The 22,720-nt window shown below is 45.9% G+C and overlaps 2 protein-coding genes and 1 non-coding gene across 4 annotated transcripts in view; 1 reads left to right on the top strand and 2 right to left on the bottom strand.

Annotated features, from left to right (window-relative positions):
* The window catches only part of CRYBB2 (crystallin beta B2), a 679,427-nt gene that overhangs the window by 340,100 nt on the left and 316,607 nt on the right, over positions 1-22,720 (bottom strand). The window lies entirely within an intron of this gene.
* Positions 1-22,720, top strand: part of SGSM1 (small G protein signaling modulator 1) — a 121,768-nt gene that overhangs the window by 86,928 nt on the left and 12,120 nt on the right. For both annotated transcript variants that reach the window (XM_032139561.2, XM_032139562.2), the window contains 6 exons: positions 203-385; positions 1,989-2,057; positions 4,730-5,317; positions 8,527-8,651; positions 12,093-12,175; positions 19,308-19,417. In XM_032139561.2, the coding sequence (XP_031995452.1) occupies positions 203-385; positions 1,989-2,057; positions 4,730-5,317; positions 8,527-8,651; positions 12,093-12,175; positions 19,308-19,417 (1,158 nt within the window). The remainder of the gene's footprint in view (positions 1-202; positions 386-1,988; positions 2,058-4,729; positions 5,318-8,526; positions 8,652-12,092; positions 12,176-19,307; positions 19,418-22,720) is intronic.
* LOC116459509 (small nucleolar RNA SNORD56) lies at positions 7,845-7,912 on the bottom strand. Its single transcript, XR_004245563.1, has one exon. It is a non-coding gene; the product is annotated as a small nucleolar RNA SNORD56 (small nucleolar RNA).

Below are 22,720 nucleotides of genomic sequence, written 5' to 3'. Positions count from 1 at the left end.
AGAAAGAAGTAGCCTTGCTCCCATTTTGTCTTCAGAGCCTAACCAGTGCTAGGCATAGCATAGTAGGTGCTCAGTTAATATCTGCTGGATGTTAACTGCATGAATGTCGGATGGATCAGAGCCACTCTCTTCCACGTTGGTCTGGCCCTCCCCAGGCGCCCCTTTGTTGACACCTCGGGTGACATTGCATCTGCCCTGGCAGGTGGACGAGCAGATTCATGCCTGCTACGCACAGACCATGGCTGAGTGGCTGGGCTGCGAGGCGATCGTGCGGCAGAGGGAGCGGGAGTCCCATGCGGCCGCCCTGGCCAAATGCTCATCCGGGGCCAGCCTGGACAGCCACCTGCACCGGATGTTGCACAGGGACTCAACCATCAGCAATGAGGTGATGGGCGGCTGGCCTCGGGGAGCACGGGGGCTGGGGAAGGTCAAGGTCTGCTTCATTGGGCTGTTCTAAGAGTGGTGAAGGCTGGGTATCTGGGGCCTGGTGACAGTCTCACCCCTGGCTTTTTCTTTAAGAGTGTGGGGTGACTTTGGAATCAGACCTGAATTCAAACTCTAGTCCCACAATTTAGTAGTTCTGGGGTTCCCTACCAGTACCTTTTCTTCTGGGCCTCAGTTTTCTGCATCTGTAAAATGGGAATAATCAGGTGTAGAGGAGGTTTGTGTACAGTCCAAACAAGACAATGTATATAAAGTGCCTGGCACACTGCCTGACTTTCATTGATTCATCAAATGCTTATTGAGTATCTACTATGTGCAGGTACTATCAGGAATATCCTGGGATATCAGGAATGTTCCAGTGACCCAGACAGACTGGTCTGTCCTCCCAGAACTTCCAGTTTAATAGCCCAAAGTAGGATCTCAGTAAAAAGTTAATTCTTGACTGAGGGTGGTGGCTCACACCTGTAATCACAGTACTTTGGGAGGCCAAGGCGGGTGGCTCACCTGAGGTCACGAGTTCAACACCAGCCTTGGCCAACATGATGAAACCCCATCTCTGCTAAAAATACAAAAATTAACCAAGCGCCTGTAATCCCAGCTACTTGGGAGGCCGAGGCAGGAGAATCACTTAAACCCAGGAGGCGGAGGTTGCAGTGAGCCGAGATTGCATCACTGCACTCCAGCTGGGCAACAAGAGCGAAACTCTCTCTCAAAAAATAGTTAATTTTCTTCACCGGTGATTATATCAGTCATCAATTGCCACAATAACAGTGTGTAACAAACCACCAAAAATCAATGACTTCCAACAGTCAGCGTTTATTTTTGCTCACAACTCTGTGGGTCAGCTGGGAAGTTCTGTTCTTAACTGGGCTGGGTGAGGCGTATTCTGGCACCAGCTGTCCGTAACTGGTCAACTAAAACATTTGTTTATCTTGGTTGGGCTCTCGTATTTGTCTGGGGTGACTCAGCTGTGCTCCACGTGCATCGCTGTCCAGCAAGTTAACGTGGACACGCTCTCACGGTGAAAGCAGATGCCATAGAGAGAAAGCGGAAATGCACAAGGGTGTTCTAAGCCTCTGCTGAGTCAAGTTTGTTAACATCCCATTGGCGAAAGCAAGCTACATGGCCAAGTCTATTTCGGAGTAGGCAAGGACTATGAGGTTATAGGGCAGAAACATGTATACAGGGATCATGGAAAAAAAAAAAAAAAAGTGGAGCCGTTAATAGAACCAGTTGCTCTGTGAGTTGAACTGAAATATTGGCCAGAAGTCTGCATTACAGAGCAGTTAAAGGTGGGGTGCTCTAGTTGCAGAGGTGAGAGGTGGGAACCCAGAGGTCCAAGTGGTCTCTGAAGAGGCTCCAGGAAGCAGGGAGTGGTCCCCCACTTTTCATTTTACAGCTAGGAAACATGCTGTGAGAGAGGACTTGTGCAGGTTAGGAATAGAGATGAAACTAGACTTCCTGGCCCCCAGCCCAGCAGTCCTTCCTGCTCTGGGCCAGGGTGCAGCCTCACCCTCCCTCCCTCCTGCTCCTTCTTCTCTCAGTCCTCCCAGAGCTGCAGTTCGGGCCACCAGAACATCCGCCTGCACAGCGACTCCAGCAGCAGCACACAGGTGACCTTGGGGAGGCCTCGCCCCCTCCCACCCACGCCTCTCCCTTCCGCCTGGGGTCATGGGGATTGGGTGTCCGTCATCTGTAGGTCACTTTTTGCTTTATTTGTTTTAGCTTTTTACATTAGCATTAAACATTGTTTTTTTTTTTTTGGTAATGCAAGAAATATATGGATCTGTCACCCCTGCAAAAAACTAAAACATCGTAGAGAAAGTCAAAGTCTGCTTTGATAGTCCTTAATCTCTGCCTGCCCTCCCTTGAAATAACACCACTGTCATCAGTTTGCTGTGTTCTTTTCAAAACCTTCTGTATGCATATACATACACAGAAATATATAGATAATATATGGCAATGTTTGGTAGTTTTATTTTAAATGTGTACATAAATGCCATCATATATGTTGTTCAACAACTTTCCATTTCCATCAGTGAAAAGAGATAACTCAATCTCACTCCGTTTTTAAAGAGAAAAGCTGGCTGGGCATGGTAGTTCACACTTGTAACCCCAGCACTTTGGGAGGCCAAGGTAGGCAGATAGCTTAAGCCCAGGAGCTCAAGACCAGTCTGGGCAACATGGCAAAACCCTGTCTCTACAAAAAATACGAAAAAAAATTAGTTGGGCATGGTGGTGCGTGCCTGTAGTCCCAGCTACTCCGGAGGCTAAGGTGGGAGAATCACCAGGGCCCAGGAGGTTGAGGCTGCAGTGAGCCGTGATCACGCCACTGCACTCCAGCCTGGGCGACAGAGTGAAACCCTGTCTCACACACACGCACACACAAAGCCAAGTGCAAAAACATGCATAGTGTGTTGTCATCTTTTGTGTTAGAAGAGGCAATATTAATATCTGTACATATTTGCCCCCACTTTTGAGAATGGTATAAGGAGAAACCAGAAACGAATCAGAATGGTTACCGAGAGAGGAGGGGGCAGAGACAGAAGCTACATTTCCTTGAATATGCCTTGCTTCCTAATTTTGATTTTGGAGTAAAAAAAAAAAAACTCTGGTTTTGACTCTGAAGCTAGGTAAACTTTTTACATAATTAAAATCAACTGAATCAAAAAGAAGTTTTTGAAAACACAGAAACACATGAAACTAACCATAAATCAAGTTGGTGACATAACCACACAGGGAAGAAATATTTCAAGTGACTTTGGAACATGATCTTTAACTGCGTACCCTTGATATGACCTAAGGACACAAAGAATCACAAAAAAATCTCTAAAATATATTCTGGAGATTTTTTTCATAGTATTTCATGTATATCTAACTTTAAAAATTTATTCACAATAGTTAACCACATGGGTGTAAAAGTAATAGGGTTTTTTTATTTTTTGTGGTTTTTTTTGCCTTTTCCATATGTTAACTAATTTTTTGAATGAGAAAAATTATGTATACATGAGGCTGGGCATGGTGGCTCATGCCTGTAATCCCAGCACTTTGGGAGGCCGAGGCAGGTGAATGACCTGAGATCAGCAGTTCGAGACCAGCCTGGCCAGCATGGTGAAACCCTGACTCTACTAAAAATACAAAAACTAGCTGGGCATGGTGGCACACGCCTGTAATCCAAGCTACCTGGGAGGCTGAGGCAGGAGAATTGCGTGAACCCGGGAGGTGGAGGTTGCGGCGAGCCAAGATCGTGCCACTTCACTCCAGCCTGGGCAACAGAGCGAGACTCCATCTTAAATAAATAAATAAAAACATAAAAAAAAAATTATGTACACATGGTAAAAGTCTTTATGATGAAAAGTTATTGTCTCCCCTTATTTTGATTCCCTAGTACCCCCTTCTCAGAGTCAACTGCAGGCGGGGTGCGGTGGCTCACGCCTGTAATCGCAGCACTCTGGGAGGCCGAGGTGGGTGGATCACCTGAGGTCAGGAGTTAGAGACCAGCCTGGCCAGCATGGTAAAACCCCATCTCTACTAAAAATGCAAAAATCAGCCAGGCGTGGTGGTGAGTGCCTGTAATCCCAGCTACTCGGGAGGCTGAGGCAGGAGAATCACTTGATCCCAGGAGGTGGAGGTTGCAGTGAGCCAAGATTGTGCCACTGCACTCCAGCCTAGGTGACAAGAGAGAAACTCCATCTCAAAAAACAAAACCAAACAGAGTCAACTGCATTACTTTCTTGTCTCTTTGTGGATTATTTTATGCATACACAAGCACATAGATCACTTTTTTATTGTTATTTGAGACAGTCTCACTCCCATCACCAAGGCTGGAGTGCAGTGGCATGATGGTCACAGCTCACTGAAGCCTTGACTCCCCAGGCTCGGGTGATTCTCCCACCTCAGCCCCCCAAGTAGCTGAGACCACATGTGTGCGCCACCATACCAGGCTAATTTTTTGTATTTTTTGCAGAGACCAGGTTTCACTGTGTTGCCCAGGCTGGTGTCGAACTCTTGGGTTCAAGCAGTCCACCTGCCTCGGCCTCCCAAAATTCTGGGATTGCAGGCGTGAGCCACCATGCCCAGCCTAGATCACTTTCTTATTTGTCACAAATGGGAGCATATATTACACCTTGTTTTGCCTTGTTCTTTTCACTGACTGTATGGTATTCCACTGCATGCTTGATCCATATTTAAGCCAATCACCTGTTGTTGGATGTTGAGGTTGCTGATGTAAGTAATGCTGCAGTCGACATGCTGGTCCATCTGTTTTTGTGCACCTTGTCCTCAGGTGTTTGAGTCTGTGGATGAGGTGGAGCAGGTGGAGGCTGAAGGCAGATTGGAGGAGAAACAGCCCAAGATCCCCAATGGGAACCTAGTGAACGGCACTTGTTCCCCAGACTCGGGTCATCCTTCCTCCCATAACTTCTCCTCGGGCCTCTCAGAGCACTCGGAGCCCAGTCTGAGCACAGAAGACAGTGTCTTGGATGCCCAGCGGAACACCCCCCCGGTGCTGCGACCTAGGGATGGCAGCGTGGATGACAGGCAGAGCAGTGAGGCCACCACATCCCAGGATGAGGCTCCCCGGGAGGAGCTGGCCGTGCAGGACAGCCTGGAGAGCGACCTCCTGGCCAACGAGAGCATGGACGAGTTCATGTCCATCACGGGCAGCCTGGACGTGGCCTTGCCTGAAAAGGACGATGTTGTGATGGAGGGCTGGAGGAGCAGCGAGACAGAGAAACGTGACCAGGCGGACAGCGAGGACAACCTCTCAGAGGAGCCTGAGATGGAAAGTCTCTTCCCTGCTCTGGCTTCTCTGGCTGTGACTACTTCTGCCAACGAGGTGTCCCCTGTGTCTTCCAGTGGCGTCACCTACTCTGTAAGTCACCAGGACCCTCCGTTTCATTTCCTTCTTTCCAGCTGCAGGAGGGTGGGATGTACTACAAGCCTGTTATCTAGAATGACCCCAGAGTCAGACCTCTGGTTCATTGCATTTTTTCCATCATGGAGGATTCACTGTAGAAACCCATTTGGGAGAGAAGATAATGTAGTATTTTAAAAAGGGGGCCAGGCACTGTGGCTCACGCCTGTAATCCCAGCACTTCGGGAGGCCGAGGCGGGTGGATCATGAGGTCAGGAGATCAAGACCATCCTGGCTAACATGGTGAAACCCTGTCTCTACTAAAAATACAAAAAATTAGCTGGGCATGGTGGCAGGCACCTGTAGTACCAGCTACTTGGGAGGCTGAGGCAGGAGAATGGTGTGAACCCAGGAGGCGGAGCTTGCAGTGAGCGGAGATTGTACCACTGCACTCCAGCCTGGGCAACAGAGCAAGACTCCATCTCAAAACACATGTACAGTGTTATAATATTTTATGCATCTACTGTAAATGTCAGTGCTTGCATTATTTTAACAGTAATATGTAAGCCATGTAGTAAACTGTCCTAATTTTTGTCTTTCCTGTAAAAAAATTTGTTTTTCCTAGATGTGTTTTCATTTTCCTGTTTTCTTTTTCTTAGTTTGCTGCTTATTTAAAGTCAGTTCACCCCCAGAAGTCTTTGCCACTTTCCTAAATCTCTTTTCAAACATTCAGACATATCATGTTTTTCATTTGTTCTGTGTGTCCAAGGACTTCTCCCCAAAAGCCTACTGACGCCCTGCACTCCACTGCACCTGATGTGTCACTGTCATTCACGATCTTCCTCGTCCTGATCTTGAGCTTCCTTTTGTGTCACTCATGTTTTCCTCTTTCTTAGTCTACTCTCTTGTTTAGATGAAGCACATACCTCAGTGGCTTCCACATTTTTTGCTTTTCTTTTCTTTTTTTTAATTGAGACAGAGTCTTGCTCTGTCACCTAGGCTGGAGTGCAGTGGCGTGATCTCGGCTCACTGCAACCTCCGCCCCCCTAATTCATGCTATTCTCTTGCCTCAGCCTCCCAAGTAGCAGGGACTACAGGCATCCGCCACCACGCCCTGCTAATTTTTTGTATTTTTAGTAGAGATAGGGTTTCACCGGGTTAGCCAGGATGGTCTTGATCTGCTGACCTCATGATCTGCCCGCCTTGGCCTCCCAAAGTGCTGGGATTACAGGCGTGAGCCACCACGCCTAGCTTGCTTCTCTTTTTTATCATTTCTTTGTCTTTCTGTGCTGAATTCTGGATCGTTTCTTCAGATCTCCTTTCAATTGAGTAATTCTCTTTTCCAGAATGTTTTATTTTCTGTCACCTGTCTCTAGTGTTTAATATGTTTTTTTAACATTTTATTTGGCCTTTCTTCAAATATGCTATAAAATGACTTAGTTGATTATTTTATAGTCTGTTGCTCTTTTTTTTTTTTTTGAGATAGTCTCCTGTGCGTGGTTTGGAGGGCAGTGGCGCAATCACTGCAGCCTTCACCTCCTGGGCTCAAGCAATCCTTCCTCCCACCTCAGCCCCACGAGTAGCTGGGACTACAGGGATGTACCACCATGCCTGGCTAATTTTTTGTGTTTTTTGTAGAGACGGGGTTTTGCCATGTTGCTCAGGCTGGTCTTGAACTGGCCTCAAGTAATCTACCCGCTGTGCCCTCGCAGAGTGTTGGGATGACAGGCATGAATCAGTGCACCCCAGCTTTTGTTCTTATTGTTAACCTCTTATTTATTTATTTATTTATTTATTTATTTATTTATTTATTTTTGAGACAGAGTTTCGCTCTTGTTGCCCAGGCTGGAGTGCAATGGCGTGATCTCGACTCACCGCAACCTCCGCCTCCCAGGTTCAAGCGATTCTCCTGCCTCAGCCTCCCGAGTAGCTGGGATTACAAGCGCACACCCATGCCTGGCTGATTTTGTATTTTTAGTAGAGATGGGTTTTCTCTATGTTGGTCAGGCTGGTCTCAAACTCTCGACCTCAAGTGATCCGCCCGCCTCGGCCTCCCAAAGTGCTGGGATTACAGGCGTGAGCCATAGCGCTGGCCTTATTTCTTTAAATACAGTAAACATACTTATTTTATGATCTGTTTCTGATACTTCTAACAACTGAGGCCCTGATGGCTCTGATTCTGTTGTCTTGTATTTATGCCGACCATCACTCCTGGCACCTTCTTTCTCTGAGCGTTTTGTGATTTTTGAACATGAGCTCATATTTCTTGGGATATTATCTGCTGTACTATTTAAGACTCAGGTGGAAGGTAGATTCCTCAAGAGAGGGATTTTCTTCTGCTTCTTTCTAGTACCAGGGAAATAACAAATATGAGATGACAACTACATTCTCGGATCTTTCAGACCACCCAGGTAATGGGAGTTTGGGTTATAAACCACATGAGTTACAAACCTGATTTGTGGCTCTTAATTATCCAGGGAGATAACATTTACATTTAATTTAATAACTATGTTCAAGGTACAATCAGTCAGGTATTGTAACTGTTTTACTCAGACCCAAAGTGACAACATTCATGAGGTGAACTGTGGATGAAAAATATTGCTGTCACTGTGGGCAGGCAATTGTTTTGAGATCTCAAGATACTAGTGGGTTTTTCTAGTTTTCCCTTTCTGAGTGTGTGACTCTTCAGGGCCCTACCTTCCTATAGGAAGGTCTTATTAGATCTTCAACTTGAGTAGTGGAGCATAAAACAATTAAATCTAAGCTGAAATTTTCCCACTTTGGCAGCTTTCCTTAAGGCAAGGGCCAGCTTTGGTGTTTTCTCACCTTTCTGGGTTAGTTTTTGGTCCTTAAATATGTCTTATTTTCTTGCCATATCATTGAGCCATTTTGAAATTAAGGTAATTGTTCAAGCAGCCAGGCCAGTACGTTACCAGAATTTGACCTCTGTTCAGTTCTTCATTCTCCTTGTCCAGTTTTCAGCAGAGAGGTTCACTTCCAGCTATAGTTGTAACTCTCTGAGGGAGAATTTTCAGCCTGCAAATTAAAGACACCCTCCCAGAAAACAAACAAACAAAATCAAACACCTGGCTGGTCCAGGTGGGAGATGTATTTTCAGTGACAACAGGAGAGGGTTAGGAGGAGGAGATAGGATTGCTGCCTCCCAGTGGGGACTTAGATGTAATTTTTCATTTCTTCCCCCTACCCCCTGCCCCGATGGCCTATAGCCAGAGCTGCTGGACCTGTACACGGTGAACCTGCACCGCATCGAGAAGGATGTGCAGAGGTGCGACCGCAACTACTGGTACTTCACGTCCGCCAACTTGGAGAAGCTGCGTAACATCATGTGCAGGTGGCTGGGGGCAGCAAGGGGATCTAGCGGATGGGGATGGCGGGTGGGTGAGATGGGGGACATAGGGGGCCTGCCTAGAAGTTATTTCCTTCTGAAGCTGGCATCATACTCACCTGGAATCTTAGCCCACAGTGACAATTTAACCACAATAATATAGAACATTTATTAAGCACTTACTGTATACCAGCCACAGTCCTGAGACCTATACTATCATCGCTCACTTATTCCTCAACCCGACGAGGTATTAACCCCTTTTATAGGTGACGATGTGGAGGCTCCAGGAAGAGCCTCATTGCTGAGTGGGCATCGGGCAGTGGCTGAGCGGGAACTCACAGCCATGTCTCTCTGGCTGTAGAATCTGTCCTTTTTCTGTTTTTCTTTAAGCCAAGATCTAAGACTGGTTATTACTGTTCACTAAAAAGATATTATTCCTGTAATCCCAGCACTTTGGGAAGCTGACGTGGGAGGATCACTTGAGGCCACTTGAGTTCTTCACAGACTTCAAAAAAGTAGAGACTGGCCTGGCAACATAGTGAGACCCTATCACTACAAAATAATTTTTTTAACTCAACATTTAGCTGAACATAGTGGCATGCACTTGTAGTCCTACATACTTGGGAGGTGGAGGCAGGAGGATAGCTTGAGCCCAGAGGTCAGAGGGTTGCAGTGAGCTATGATTACACCATTGTACTCCAGCCTGGGTGACAGAGTAAGACCCTATCTCTTAAAAAGTAATAAAAATAATAAAAATTATTATTGATATTTCTTTTTTTTTTTTTTTTTTTTGAGACAGAGTCTCGCTGTCGCCCAGGCTGGAGTGCAGTGGCACGATCTCAGCTCAATGCAGGTTCCCCCCCCGGGGTTCATGCCATTCTCCTGCCTCAGCCTCCCGAGTAGCTGGGACTACAGGCGCCTGCCACCTCGCCCGGCTAATTTTTTGTTTTTGTATTTTTAGTAGAGACGGGGTTTCACTGTGTTAGCCAGGATGGTCTCGATCTCCTGACCTCGTGATCCGCCCGCCTCGGCCTCCCAAAGTGTTGGGATTACAGGCGTGAGCCACCGCGCCCGGCCTTGATATTTCTTAAAATATGAAAGTAACCCATGCTTGTTAAAAATCTAAATCACTGACAACTCTAATCCTAGCACTTTGGGAGGCCAAGGCAGGAGGATTGCTTGAGGCCAAGAGTTTGAGACCAGTCTGGGCAACATAACAAGACCCCATCTCTGCAAAAGTTTTAATAAATTAGCCAGGTATGATTGTATGCGCCTATAGTCATAGCTACTTTAGGAGGCTGAGGCAGCAGGATGGCTTGAGCCTGGGAGGTTGAGGCAGCAATGAACTGTGATCACACCACTGCACTCCAGCCTGGGCAACAGAATGAGACCCTGTCTCAAAACAAAACAAAAATCTAAATCAAAGAAATTAGAAGTTCATAAGATAGAAAGAGAAACTTCTCCCTTCATCTCTGCCCATCAGTGCCACTCACTCAGAATTAATGACTGCTAACAATTTAGTAATATCTAATTGATTGTATATTGTATAACATAATATGAATGTACTTTTTTTTTTTTTTAATGGAGATGGAGTCTCGCTCTGTTGCCCAGGCTGGAGTACAGTGGTGCGATCTTGGCTCACTGCAACCTCCGCCCCCTGGGTTCAAGCAATTCTCCTACCTCAGCCTCCCGAGTAGCTGGGACTATAGGCGCACGCTGCCAGGCCCGGCTAATTTTTTGTATTGTAGTAGAGATGGGGTTTCACCATGTTGCCCAGGTCTCGAACTCCTGAGCTCAGGCAATCCACCTGCCTTGGCCTCCCAAGTGCTAGGATTATAGTCATGAGCCATCACACTCAGCTTGAATGTACATATTTTTAAAATGTTTTAAACTATGATATAGTCTGACAAGTGTTACGTTAAAATGAAAAAAATGCCGGGAAGAAGTAAAAATGAACTGACTTCTCCCTGGTTAAGGCATAGGGAGAAATCATGGAAGACTTCACAGAGGTGGTGACCTTTTGAGATGGATTTTGACAAAGTTAAGAAAACTAAAGAAACCATAGGCCGGGCACAGCGGTTCATGGGAGGTCGAGGTGGGCGGATCACGTGAGGTCAGGAGTTCGAGACCAGCCTGGCCAACATGGCGAAACCCTGCCTCTACTAAAAATACAAAAATTAGCCAGGCGTGGTGGCACACACCTGTAATCCCAGCTACTTGGGAGGCTGAGGCAGGGGAATTGCTTGAACCGGGGAGGTGGAGGTTGCAGTGAGCCAAGATTGCGCCATTGCACTACAGCATGGGCAACAAGAGCAAAACTCTGTCTCAAAAGGAAAAGAAAAAGAAAACTAAAGAAACCATTTAGCATAGAGGCTAAGATCATATATCCTTGAGTAAGGCCTTCTAGGTTCAAGTACTGCCTCTGCCACTTATTATTAGGTGTATGATTTGGGACATGTCATTTACCTGTCTATGCTTCAGTCCCCTCATCTGTGAAATGGGATAATCCATGTACATTTTTTAAATGTACATTTAAAAAATATGTACATTCAGGCTGGGTGCAATGGCTCATGCCTGTGAAATGGATAGTCCATGTTTCACATGACTATTTTGAAAATAGTGGGTTGAGAGGCCGGGCACAGTGGCTCACGCCTGTAATCCCAGCACTTTGGGAGGCCGAGACAGGCGGATCATGAGGTCAGGAGATCGAGACCATCCTGGCTAACACGGTGAAACCCTGCCTCTACTAAAAATACAAAAAAAATAACCAGTTGTGGTGGCGGGTGCCTGCAGTCCCAGCTACTCCGGAGGCTGAGGCTGGAGAATGTTGTGAACCCAGGAGGCGGAGCTTGCAGTGAGCAGAGATCATGCCACTGCACTCCAGCCTGGGCGACAGAGCAAGACTCTGTCTCAAAAAAAAAAAAAGAAAAAAGATAAAAAGAAAATAGTGGGTTGAGTATACAGTAAGTGCTCAGTAAATATAAGCTGTTATTAGTAAGGGACAGATTGCAATTCCTGACAAAGGGAGCTGTAGGGCAAAAATACAGAAACATAAATTTGTGATTTTTTTGTGCGAAGTGAATATGTCAATGTAGCTGGAGAGGAAGACAGTGGGAAGCGATGTTTGAGGCTCTGAAGATGAGTTGGGAGGAGGCCATTACTCCTTGTACCCCCAGTAAAGGAGTTTGGATAACATCCCATCAGACAGCAGGGTGCTTGTGCAAGTTTTAAGCCTGAAGAGGCCTCCTGAGTTGGCCTTTAGGGAGGTCATCCTGGTGGCTGCACATAGGATGTTTGAAGAGAGAGATCGGGGATGGGGATGCAGGCAGGAGGCTGAGGGAGGGTTCCAGGTGAGGGATTGGGGACCAAAGCAGGAGGAGCGGAAGGTGGAGTGGGTTGGAGAGGCAGACCGTGGCTGCCATCATTGGCCCCTTGTGTCTCTTCTAGCTACATCTGGCAGCACATTGAGATCGGCTATGTCCAGGGCATGTGTGATCTTCTGGCTCCACTGCTGGTCATTCTGGATGATGGTGAGTGTGTCTTTACTGCCCCAGGGCTGGGGGTGCATTTCCTTTCCACTGCATGGCAGAGGGGTTAATCTCACTTTGTGTCTCTATGGAATGTGGCTCCAGCCAGGTGCTCCGAAGGCCTGTCTGGTGAACACATCAAGATCCTAGTGAAATAAAAAAGTCCTTATATTCCATGGTGCCCCATACTCAACACCCAGACAGGCCTTTGCTAACCACTGATTGTATGAGTATGAATGAGAACAAACAAACAAAAACAAAAAACAAACCCAGACGGCTTCACTGGTGAGTTCTATGAAACATTTAAAGAAGAATTAATGCCAATTCTTCACGAACTCTTCAAAAATGTAGAAAAGGAAGGAATGCTTCTTAACTCATTCAATAAAGCCAGACCTCATATGAGGACTGGGTGTCTCATTGGCACCTGGATACCAGTAACAGACAAAGACATAACAAGAAAACTACACACCAATATCCTTCATGAATACAAATGCATAAATCCTCAACAAAATACCAATAAACTTAATTCACCAAGATATAAAAAAGAGTATACACCATGACCAAGTAGGGCTTATCTCCAGAATGCAAGGTTGGTTTGACATGCAAAAATCAATCAATTTAATTCACCACATTACTAAAATAAAGGGAATAACCCACACAATCATATCAGTTGACACAGAAAAACACAACAAAATCCAACACCCTTTCATAATAAAAACATTCAACAAACTAGGAATAAAAGGGAACTAAACACAATAGAGGGTATCTATGGAAAACTCACAAATATCAACATACTCAATGGTGAAAAACTGAACACTTCCTCCCTAAAAGCAGGAACAGGACAAGTATGTCTACTTTTGCCACCAAAGCTTCTAGCCAGGGCAATTAAGAAAGAAAAAGAAATAAAAGTAATTCAGATTGGAAAGAAAGTAAAACTATCTTTGTTCACAGATGATGTGATTTTGCATATAGAAGGTCTTAAGGAATAAACAAATTAGAACTGGTAAGTGTATCAAGGTTGTAGGATACAAGATCAATAAACAAAAGTCTCTTGTATTTCCATACACTTGAAATTACCAATCCCAAAATGAAATTAGGAGAACAATTTTATTTGCAATAGCATCTAGAAAAATACAATACTGGCTGGGTGCAGTGGCTCATGCCTGTAATCCCAGCACTTCAGGAGGCCAAGGCAGGTGGATCATCTGAGGTCAGTAGTTTGAGACCAGCCTGGCCAACATGGTGATACCCAGTCTCTACTAAAAAAAAAAAAAAAAAAAAAAAAAAAAATTTCTTTTAAAATAGCCAGGCGTGGTGGTGCATGCCTCTAATTCCAGTTACTCGGGAGGCTGAAGCAGGAGAATCACTTGAACCTGGGAGGCAGAGGTTGCAGTGAGCTGAGATTGCACCACTGCACTCCAGCCTGGGCGACAGAGTGAGACTCCATCTCAAAAAGTAAAATAAAAAATAAATAGGCTGGGCATGGTGGATCACGCCTGTAATCCCATCACTTTGGGAGCCTGAGGTGGGTGGATCACCTGAGGTCAGGAGTTCGAGACCAGCCTGGCCAACATGGTGAAACCCCGTCTCTACTAAAAATACAAAAATTAGCCGGGCATGGTGGCAGGCGCCTGTAATCCCAGCTACTCAGGAGGTGGAGTTTGCAGTGAGCTGAAATTGTGCCATTACACTCAGCCTGGGTGACAAGAGCAAAACTCCACCTCAAATAAATAAATAAATACATACATACATATATACATACAATACCTATGAGTAAACTTAACAGAAATGCAGGATTTGTTCATTGAAAACTACAAGACATTGTTGAAATAACTTTTAAAAACCAAAATAAACGGAAAGATATCTCATATTCATGGATTGGAAGACTTAGTGTTGTTAAGGTAGCAATGCTCTCCAATGATCTGTAAAGTCAGTGCAATCTCTGTCAAAAATCCCAGCTGTCTTTGTTCGTTTGTTTGTTTGTTTGTTTGTTTGCAAACATTAACAAGCTGACCCTAAAATTGATATGGAAATTCAAGGGATTTAGAATAGCCAAAACAATTTTTAAAAGGAGATGTTGGCCGGGCATGGTGGCTCACGCCTGTAATCCCAGCACTTTGGGAGGCTGAGGCGGGCAGATCACGAGGTCAGGAGATCGAGACCATGGTGAAACCCCATCTCTACTAAAAATACAAAAAATTAGCCGGGCGCAGTGGCAGGCACCTGTAGTCCCAGCTACTCGGGAGGCTGAGGCAGGAAAATGGCGTGAACCCAGAAGGCGGAGCTTGAAGTGAACTGAGATCGCGCCACTGCACTCCAGCCTGGGTGACAGAACAAGACTCCGTCTCAAAAAAAAAAAAAAAGGAGATGTTGCAGGACTCACAGTACCTGATTTCAAAACCTACTACAAAGATACTTAAAATAGTGGTATTTCTGTAAGGATCAACATGTAGATCAATGGAATAGAATTGAGAGTCCATAAGTAAGCCCTTACATTGATGGTCAATTGGTTTTGACAGAGGTACTAAGACAATTCAACTCAGTGAGGAAAAACCGTCCTCTCAACATATAGTGCAAGAACTACTGAACATGCATATGCAAAAGATTGAAGTTGAACCCTTACCTCACCCTACATACAACAAACTAACTCAAAATGGATCATAGACCTAAATGTAAGAACCAAAACTGTAAAACTTAAAACAGGAGTAAATCTTTGTCACCTTGGGCTAGGGAATTTTTTATAGATATGACACCAAAAACATAAAGAAAGAAAAAATAGGCAAATTAGACTTCATCAAAATTAAAAACTTTTGTGCTTCAAAGAACCATCAAGAAAGTGAAAAGAACCCAAAGACTAGAAGAAAATATTTGCAAGTTGTATGTGTGATAAAGGACTTGTAACCAAAATATACAAACAACTCTTACAATTCAACAATAAAAAGACAACCTGGCCAGGCGCGGTGGCTCATGCCTGTAATCCCAGCACTTTGGGAGGCTGAGGCGGGCAGATCACGAGGTCAGGAGATCGAGACCATCCTGACTAACATAGTGAAACCCTGTCTCTACTAAAAATACAAAAAATTAGCTGGGCATGGTGGCAGGCGCCTGTAGTCCCAGCTACTAGGGAGGCTGAGGCAGGAGAATGGCGTGAACCCGGGAAGGGGAGCTTGCAGTGAGCTGAGATCGTGCCACTGCACTCCAGCCTGGGCGACAGAGTGAGACTCCATCTCAAAAAAAAAAAAGACAACCTGATTAAAGTGGGTGAGGGATTTGAATAGACATTTCTCAATAGAATTGAAGATATGCAAATGGACAATATGCAAATGGCCAATAAGCACATTAAAAGATGCTCTACATCGGGGCCCCAAGCCCCGTGCCACAGACAGGAACCTTGCCACACAGCAGGAGGTGAGCAGTAGGCTAGTGAGCATTACAGCCTGAGCTCCACCTCCCACCTCCTGTTGTATCAGCGGTGGCATTAAATTCTCATAGGAGCGCGAAGCCTATTGTGAATTGTGCATGTGAGGGGTCTAGGTTGTGCACTCCTGCAAATCTAATGCCTGATGATCTGAGGTGGAACAGTTTCATCCAGAAACCATCCCCCCCACTCCACTCCCTGTCCATGGAAAAATTGTCTTCCAGGAAACTGGTGTCTGGTGACAAAAAAGTTGAGGACTGCTGTTCTACATCACTCACTAGGAAAATGGAAATCAAAACCACAGTGAGATACCACTTCATATACACTGGGATGGCTGGAATCAAAACAATAGAAAATCACGGGTTGATAAGAACATGGAGAAATTGGAAGCTTCGTACATTGCTGGTGGAATTGTAAAATAGTTTGGCCACTTTATTTATTTATTTATTTATTTATTTATTTATTTATTTATTTATTATTATTATTATTTTGAGATGGAGTCTCATCCTGTCACCCAGGCTGGACTGCAATGGTGCAATCTCAGCTCACTGCAACCTCTGCCTCCTGGGTTCAAGCAATTCTCCTGCCTCAGCCTCCCAAGTAGCTGGGATTACAGGCACCCACCACCACATCTGGCTAATTTTTGTATTTTTAGTAGAGATGGGATTTCACCATGCTGGCCATGCTGGTCTCAAACTCCTGACCTCAGGTGATCCACCCACCTTGGCCTCCCAAAGTGCTGGGATTACAGGCGTGAGCGACCATGCCCAGCCAGTTTGGCCACTTAAAAAAACAGTCTGGCAGTTTCTCATAGTAATAAACATAGAGTTATCATATGACCCAGCAATTTCATCCATAGATATATGCCTAAGAGAATTGAAAATATATGTGCCTACAAGGCCGGGCGCGGTGGCTCACGCTTGTAATCCTAGCACTTTGGGAGGCCGAGGCGGGTGGATCACGAGGTCAGGAGATCGAGACCACGGTGAAACCCCGTCTCTACTAAAAATACAAAAAATTAGCCGGGCGTGGTGGCAGGCGCCTGTAGTCCCAGCTACTTGGAGAGGCTGAGGCAGGAGAATGGTGTGAACCCAGGAGGCGGAGCTTGCAGTGAGCCGAGATCGCGCCACTGCACTCCAGCCTGGGTGACAGAGCAAGACTCCATCTCAAAACAAAAAACAAACAAAAAAAAACACGAAAATATATGTGCCTACAAATACCTGTACATATATGTTCATAATAGCATTATTCATAATATCCAAAAAAGTGGAAACAGTCCAAATGTCCATCAAATGATGAATGCATAAACAAAATGTGGTATATCCATACAATGGAATATTATTTGGCAAAAAAAGGATGATGTTCTGATGCAAACTACAATGTGGATGAACCTTGAAAACATTATGCTAAGTGAAAGAAGCCAGACACAAAAGATCACAAATGGTGTGATTCCATTTATATGAAATGTCCAGAACAGACAAATCCATAGAGACAGAAAGACTAGTCATTGACAGGGACTTGGGGGAGAGAGAAATGTGAAGTTGCTGCTTCATTGATATAGGGATTTTGGAGTTGGGGGGTGAAGAAATGTTCTGGAACTAATAGTCGTAATTGCACAACATTGTGAATGTACTAAAACCACTAAATGGTACATTTAAAGGGTGACTTTTATATGAGAATCTCAATAAACCTGTTTAAAAAAATGGGGGCTGGGTGCAATGGCTCACACCTATAATCCTAGCACTTTGGGAGGCCGAGGCAGGAGGATTGCTTGAGATCAGGAGTTCGAGACCAGCCTGAGCAACATAGTGAGACTCCATCTCTACAAACAAATTTAAAAATTAGCTGAGCGTGGTGGTGCACACCTGCAGTCCCAGCTACTCAGGAGGCTAAGACAGGAGGATTGCTTGAGCCTCAGGAGTTGGAGATTGCAGTGAGCTATGATCATGCCACTGCATTCCAAGCCTGGGGGACAGCAAGACTCTGTCTCTAAAATGTAATAAGTAAGTCCAGGCCCAGTAGCTCACACCTGTAATCCCAGCACTTTGGGAGGCCGAGGCAGGTGGATCACTTGAGGTCAGGAGTTCGAAACCAGCCTAGCCAACATGGTGAAAGCCCATTTCTACTAAAAATACAAAAGTTAGCCAGGCATTGTGGTGGGCACTTGTAATTCCAGCTACACGGGAGGCTGCGGCAGGAGAAACACTTGAACCTGGGAGGCGGAGGTTGCAGTCAGCCAGGATCGTGCCACTGCACTCCAGCCTTGGTGACAAAATAAATAAATAAAATAAACAGGCGAGGCGTGGTGGCTCAGCCTGTAACCTCAGCACTTTGGGAGGCTGAGGTGGGCAGATCGTGACTAGCCTGGGCAACATGGTGAAACGTCATCTCTACAAAAAATAGAAAAATTAGCCAGGTGTGTTGGCAGACACCTGTGGTCCCAGCTACTCAGGAGGCTGAGGCAGGAGGATCACTTGAGGCTGCCAAGGTCGAGGCTGTAGTGAGCCGTGATTGTGCCACTGCACTCCAGCCTGCGTGACAGAATGAGACCCTGTCTCAAAAATTAATTAAATAAATAAAATACATAATAAATGGGGAGCATAATTCCCCACTTTTTTTTTTTTGAGACGGAGTTTCACTCTTGTTGCCCAAGCTGGAGTGCAATGGTGCCATCTCAGCTCACTGCAATCTCTGCCTCCCAGGTTCAAGCAATTCTCCTCCCTCAGCCTCCCGAGTAGCTGGGATTACAGGCATGAACTACCACGCCTGGCCAACTACCTACACTTTAGACACGGACTGCACATAGTGACTTGTTTCCAAAAAGTGCAGTATGGAAGGCAGTGACGGGATGAGAAACCTGACAAACACGACCTCAGCCAGGTGACCATGGCCAACATCAGCAGTCATAAATCATGTTGATAGTACATACCCTTATGATGTGATTAAACTGGCCCTTTACCTCTGTGGTTTTCCTCTCGATAACCCATAGCCCAGTCTTACCATGAGAAAGGCATCAGATAAATTCCATTACTAATAGTGCAGCATCCTGCAAAAATACCTGATCAGTACGCCTCAAAACTATCAAGGTCTCTGGGCGTGGTGGCTCATGCCTATAATCCCAGCACTTTGAGAGGCCGAGGCAGGCGGATCACAAGGTCAGGAGATCGAGACCATTCTGGCTAACATGGTGAAACCCCGTCTCTACTAAAAAGACAAAAAAATTAGTCGGGCGTGGTGATGGGTGCCTGTAGTCCCAGCTACTCGGGAGGCTGAGGCAGGAGAATGGCGTGAACGCGGGAGGCGGAGCTTGCAGTAAGCCAAGATTGCACCAGTGCACTCCAGCCTGGGCAATAGAGCGAGACTCCATCTCAAAGTCTAGACTAGACTAGACTATAGACTAGACTAGACTAGACTAGATGACTAGACTAGACCAGACCAGACCAGACCAGACCAGAACTAAAAGCCTTTTAGGCCAGGCGCGTTGGCTGACGCCTGTAATCCCAGCACTTTGGGAGGCTGAGGCGGGTGGATCACAAGGTCAGGAGATTTGAGACCATCCTGGCTAACACGGTGAAACTCCCTCTCTACTAAAAATACAAAAAAGGTCCACCCCCAACATTGGAGGTCATATTTCAACATGAGATTTGGAGAGGACAAACATCCAAGCCACTTCACTTGGGCAGCGGGGCATCTGACTGTTCTGTGATGCTTTCTCAGAGGCCCTTGCCTTCAGCTGCTTCACGGAGCTCATGAAGAGGATGAACCAGAACTTCCCCCACGGAGGCGCCATGGACACGCACTTTGCAAACATGAGATCGTTGATCCAGGTATGACTCAGCGTCCAGGCTTGCTTTGGACTATTTTGGGAAACAGTAAGTAAAGCTTAATGGCTCCAGACTGAGCTATTTAGAGCCCACCTGGATTGGAATCTAGGTTTGTATTTCTGCCATACAAACTCAGCATATACTCTTATCTCTCTGGGCCTCAGTTTTCTCATCTGGGAAACAGGTTTTCTCATCTGGGAAACAGGTTTTCTCATTTATATGTGTCCCAATAAATTATCAGAATTATCATGGAAATGAAATAAACTAATGATTTTATAGTGCTTAGCACAGTGCATGTCAGTGCCTCTCAGAGCATAGTCCATGGGCTGGCAACTTGTTAGAAGTGCAAATTACTAACACGGTGAAACCCCGTCTCTACTAAAAATACAAAAAAAATTAGCAGGGCGTGGTGGCGGGCGCCTGTAGTCCCAGCTACTGGGGAGGCTGAGGCAGGAGAATGGCCTGAACCCAGGAGGCAGAGCTTGCAGTGAGCAGTGCCACTGCACTCCAGCCTGGGCGACAGAGCGAGACTCCATCTCAAAAAAAAAAAAAAAGGCCGGGCGCAGTGGCTCACGCCTGTAATCCCAGCATTTTGGGAGACTGAGGTGGGTGGGTCACAAGGTCAGGAGATCGAGACCATCCTGGCTAACCCGGTGAAACCCCGTCTCTACTAAAAATACAAAAAATTAGCCGGGCGTGGTGGCGGGCGCCTGTAGTCCCAGCTACTCGGGAGGCTGAGGCAGGAAAATGGCCTGAACCTGGGAGGCGGAGCTTGCAGTGAGCAGAGATCGCGCCACTGCACTCCAGCCTGGGCAACAGAGCGAGACTCCGTCTCAAAAAAAAAAAAAAGAAGTGCAAATTACTGGGCACCTTTCCTCCACTGAATAAAAATCTCTGAGTTGGGCCCAGGAGTCTGTGCCATGTGAAGCTCTCCAGGTAATTCTGGTGCAAGCTCGATTTTGAGAATTATTGTAATAAATGCTAGCTCTTTGGCATTCATAGCGATTAGTACATCTACTTCCCAGAGGAATTAAGACACTCAACCCTTTGAGTAGAAGGAATGCAAATGTGTTAACTTGAGTAAATGGTAGGGATGCTTTATTTACACACTAGCAGTGGAGCTACAGTTAGCTCTGATTTCTTCTTTAGTGGAACTTTAAAATACTACAAAGTATTTTGGACATAAGAAAGGTAAAAGAGTAATATAATGAACACCCATGTTTCCACCCCACCTCCCCAAGAAATAAAACATTAACCATAGGCCCGGGGTGGTGGCTCACACCTGTAATCCCAGCACTTTGGGAGGCAGAGGCGGGCGGATCACTTGAGGTCAGGAGTTTGAGACCAGCCTGGCCAACATGGCGAAACCCCATCTCTAACTAAAAATACAAAAATTGGCCGGGTCTGGTGGCTCACGCCTGTAATCCCAACACTTTGGGAGGCTGAGGCGGGCGGATCACGAGGTCAGGAGATTGAGACCATCCTGGCTAACATGGTGAAACCCCGTCTCTACTAAAAATACAAAAAATTGGCCGGGCACGTTGACTCAAGCCTGTAATCCCAGCACTTTGGGAGGCCGAGGCGGGCGGATCACGAGGTCAGGAGATCGAGACCATCCTGGCTAACACGGTGAAACCCCGTCTCTACTAAAAAAATACAAAAACGTTAGCTGAGTGTGGTGGCGGGTGCCTAAAGTCCCAGCTACTCAGGAGGCTGAGGCAGGAGAATGGCGTGAACCCGGGAGGTGGAGGTTGCAGTGAGCCAAGATCGCGCCACTGCACTCCAGCCTGGACGACAGAGCAAGACTCCGTCTCAAAAAAAAAAAAAAAAAAAATTAGCCAGGCATGGTGGTGCACGCCTGTAATCTCAGCTACAGCTACTCAGGAGGCTGAGGTAGGAAAATCACTTGAACCCGGTAGGTGGAGATTGCAATGAGCTGAGATAGCCCCATTGCACTCCAGCCTGGGTGACAGAGCGAGACTCTGTCCCCCCCACCAAAAAAAAATTAACCATAGATTTTTCATTATTCATGTACCCCTTCTTGATGGCTTTTCCCCACACTCCTGTCCTCCCAGTGGTAAGCACTTTGCAGATTCCTATGTTCACCATTATAATGCATTTTTAAAAATTCTTTTACAATATATGCATATATTCCTAAACAGCATATAACTCTGTTTCTTTACTCCCCACTTTACATAAATATTTTAAATGGTATGAACTCTTGTGCAACTCGTCTTTATACTCAATAACAAGTTTGAGAGGCTCGTCAACAACGGGGCAGTTGATTCCTCTTTCCCGGAAGTACAGTCTTTTGTGTTAGGAGTACAACGCATTCTGTCACATTTGATTTGGATACACTGTTGGTGGTCATTTAGGTTGCTTTTATTTGGTTTGGTTTTGCTTTTGCTTTGGGGAATTTGGGGTTTTGCTTTTGGCCTTTATAAACAGTGCTGAGGCCGGGCGCAGTGTCTCACGCCTGTACTCCCAGCACTTTGGGAGGCCGAGGTGGGCGGATCACGAGGTCAGGAGATTGAGACCATCCTGGCTAACACGGTGAAACCCCGTCTCTACTAAAAATACAAAAAATTGGCCGGGCGCGATGACTCAAGCCTGTAATCCCAGCACTTTGGGAGGCCGAGGCGGGCGGATCACGAGGTCAGGAGATCGAGAGCATCCTGGCTAACACGGTGAAACCCCGTCTCTACTAAAAAAATAGAAAAACATTAGCTGGGCGTGGTGGCGGGCGCCTGGAGTCCCAGCTACTCCGGAGGCTGAGGCAGGAGAGTGGTGTGAACCCGGGAGGCGGAGCTTGCAGTGAGCCGAGGTCGTGCCACTGCACTCCAGCCTGGGCGACAGAGTGAGACTCCGTCTCAAAATAAATAAATAAATAAATAGTGCCGCACTGAAATTACTTGTGTGCATCCCTGCTGCATGCATGCAACAACTTTGCTTGGGCATCTACTCAGAGTGCAATTGCTGGAGCAGAGAGAAGGCACATCCTCAGTTTTATCAGGCACAACCGAATCACTCTCAAAGTGATTGTACCAGTTTCTCAATGTTCCAGGGCAGTATGGTAAGGATTTCAACACACACCATCCTCACTTGATATTGTCACACATATATTTTTGCCAATCTCTTGGATGTGATTGAGCATCCCATTGTGATTTATAATTTTGTTTATTTTTAATTTTTGTGGGTACATAATAAGTGTATATATATGTGGAGTACATGAGTTGTTTTGAGACAGGCATGCAATGTGAAATAAGCACATCATGGAAAATAGAGTATCCAGTCCCTCAAGCACTT

This window comes from Hylobates moloch, unplaced genomic scaffold (assembly GCF_009828535.3).
Source record: "Hylobates moloch isolate HMO894 unplaced genomic scaffold, HMol_V3 SCAFFOLD_19, whole genome shotgun sequence".
In the NCBI taxonomy this organism is placed as follows: Eukaryota; Metazoa; Chordata; class Mammalia; order Primates; family Hylobatidae; genus Hylobates; species Hylobates moloch.
The sequence above is the reverse complement of the archived record's forward strand: the minus strand, read 5'-3'. Positions and strand labels throughout refer to the sequence as shown.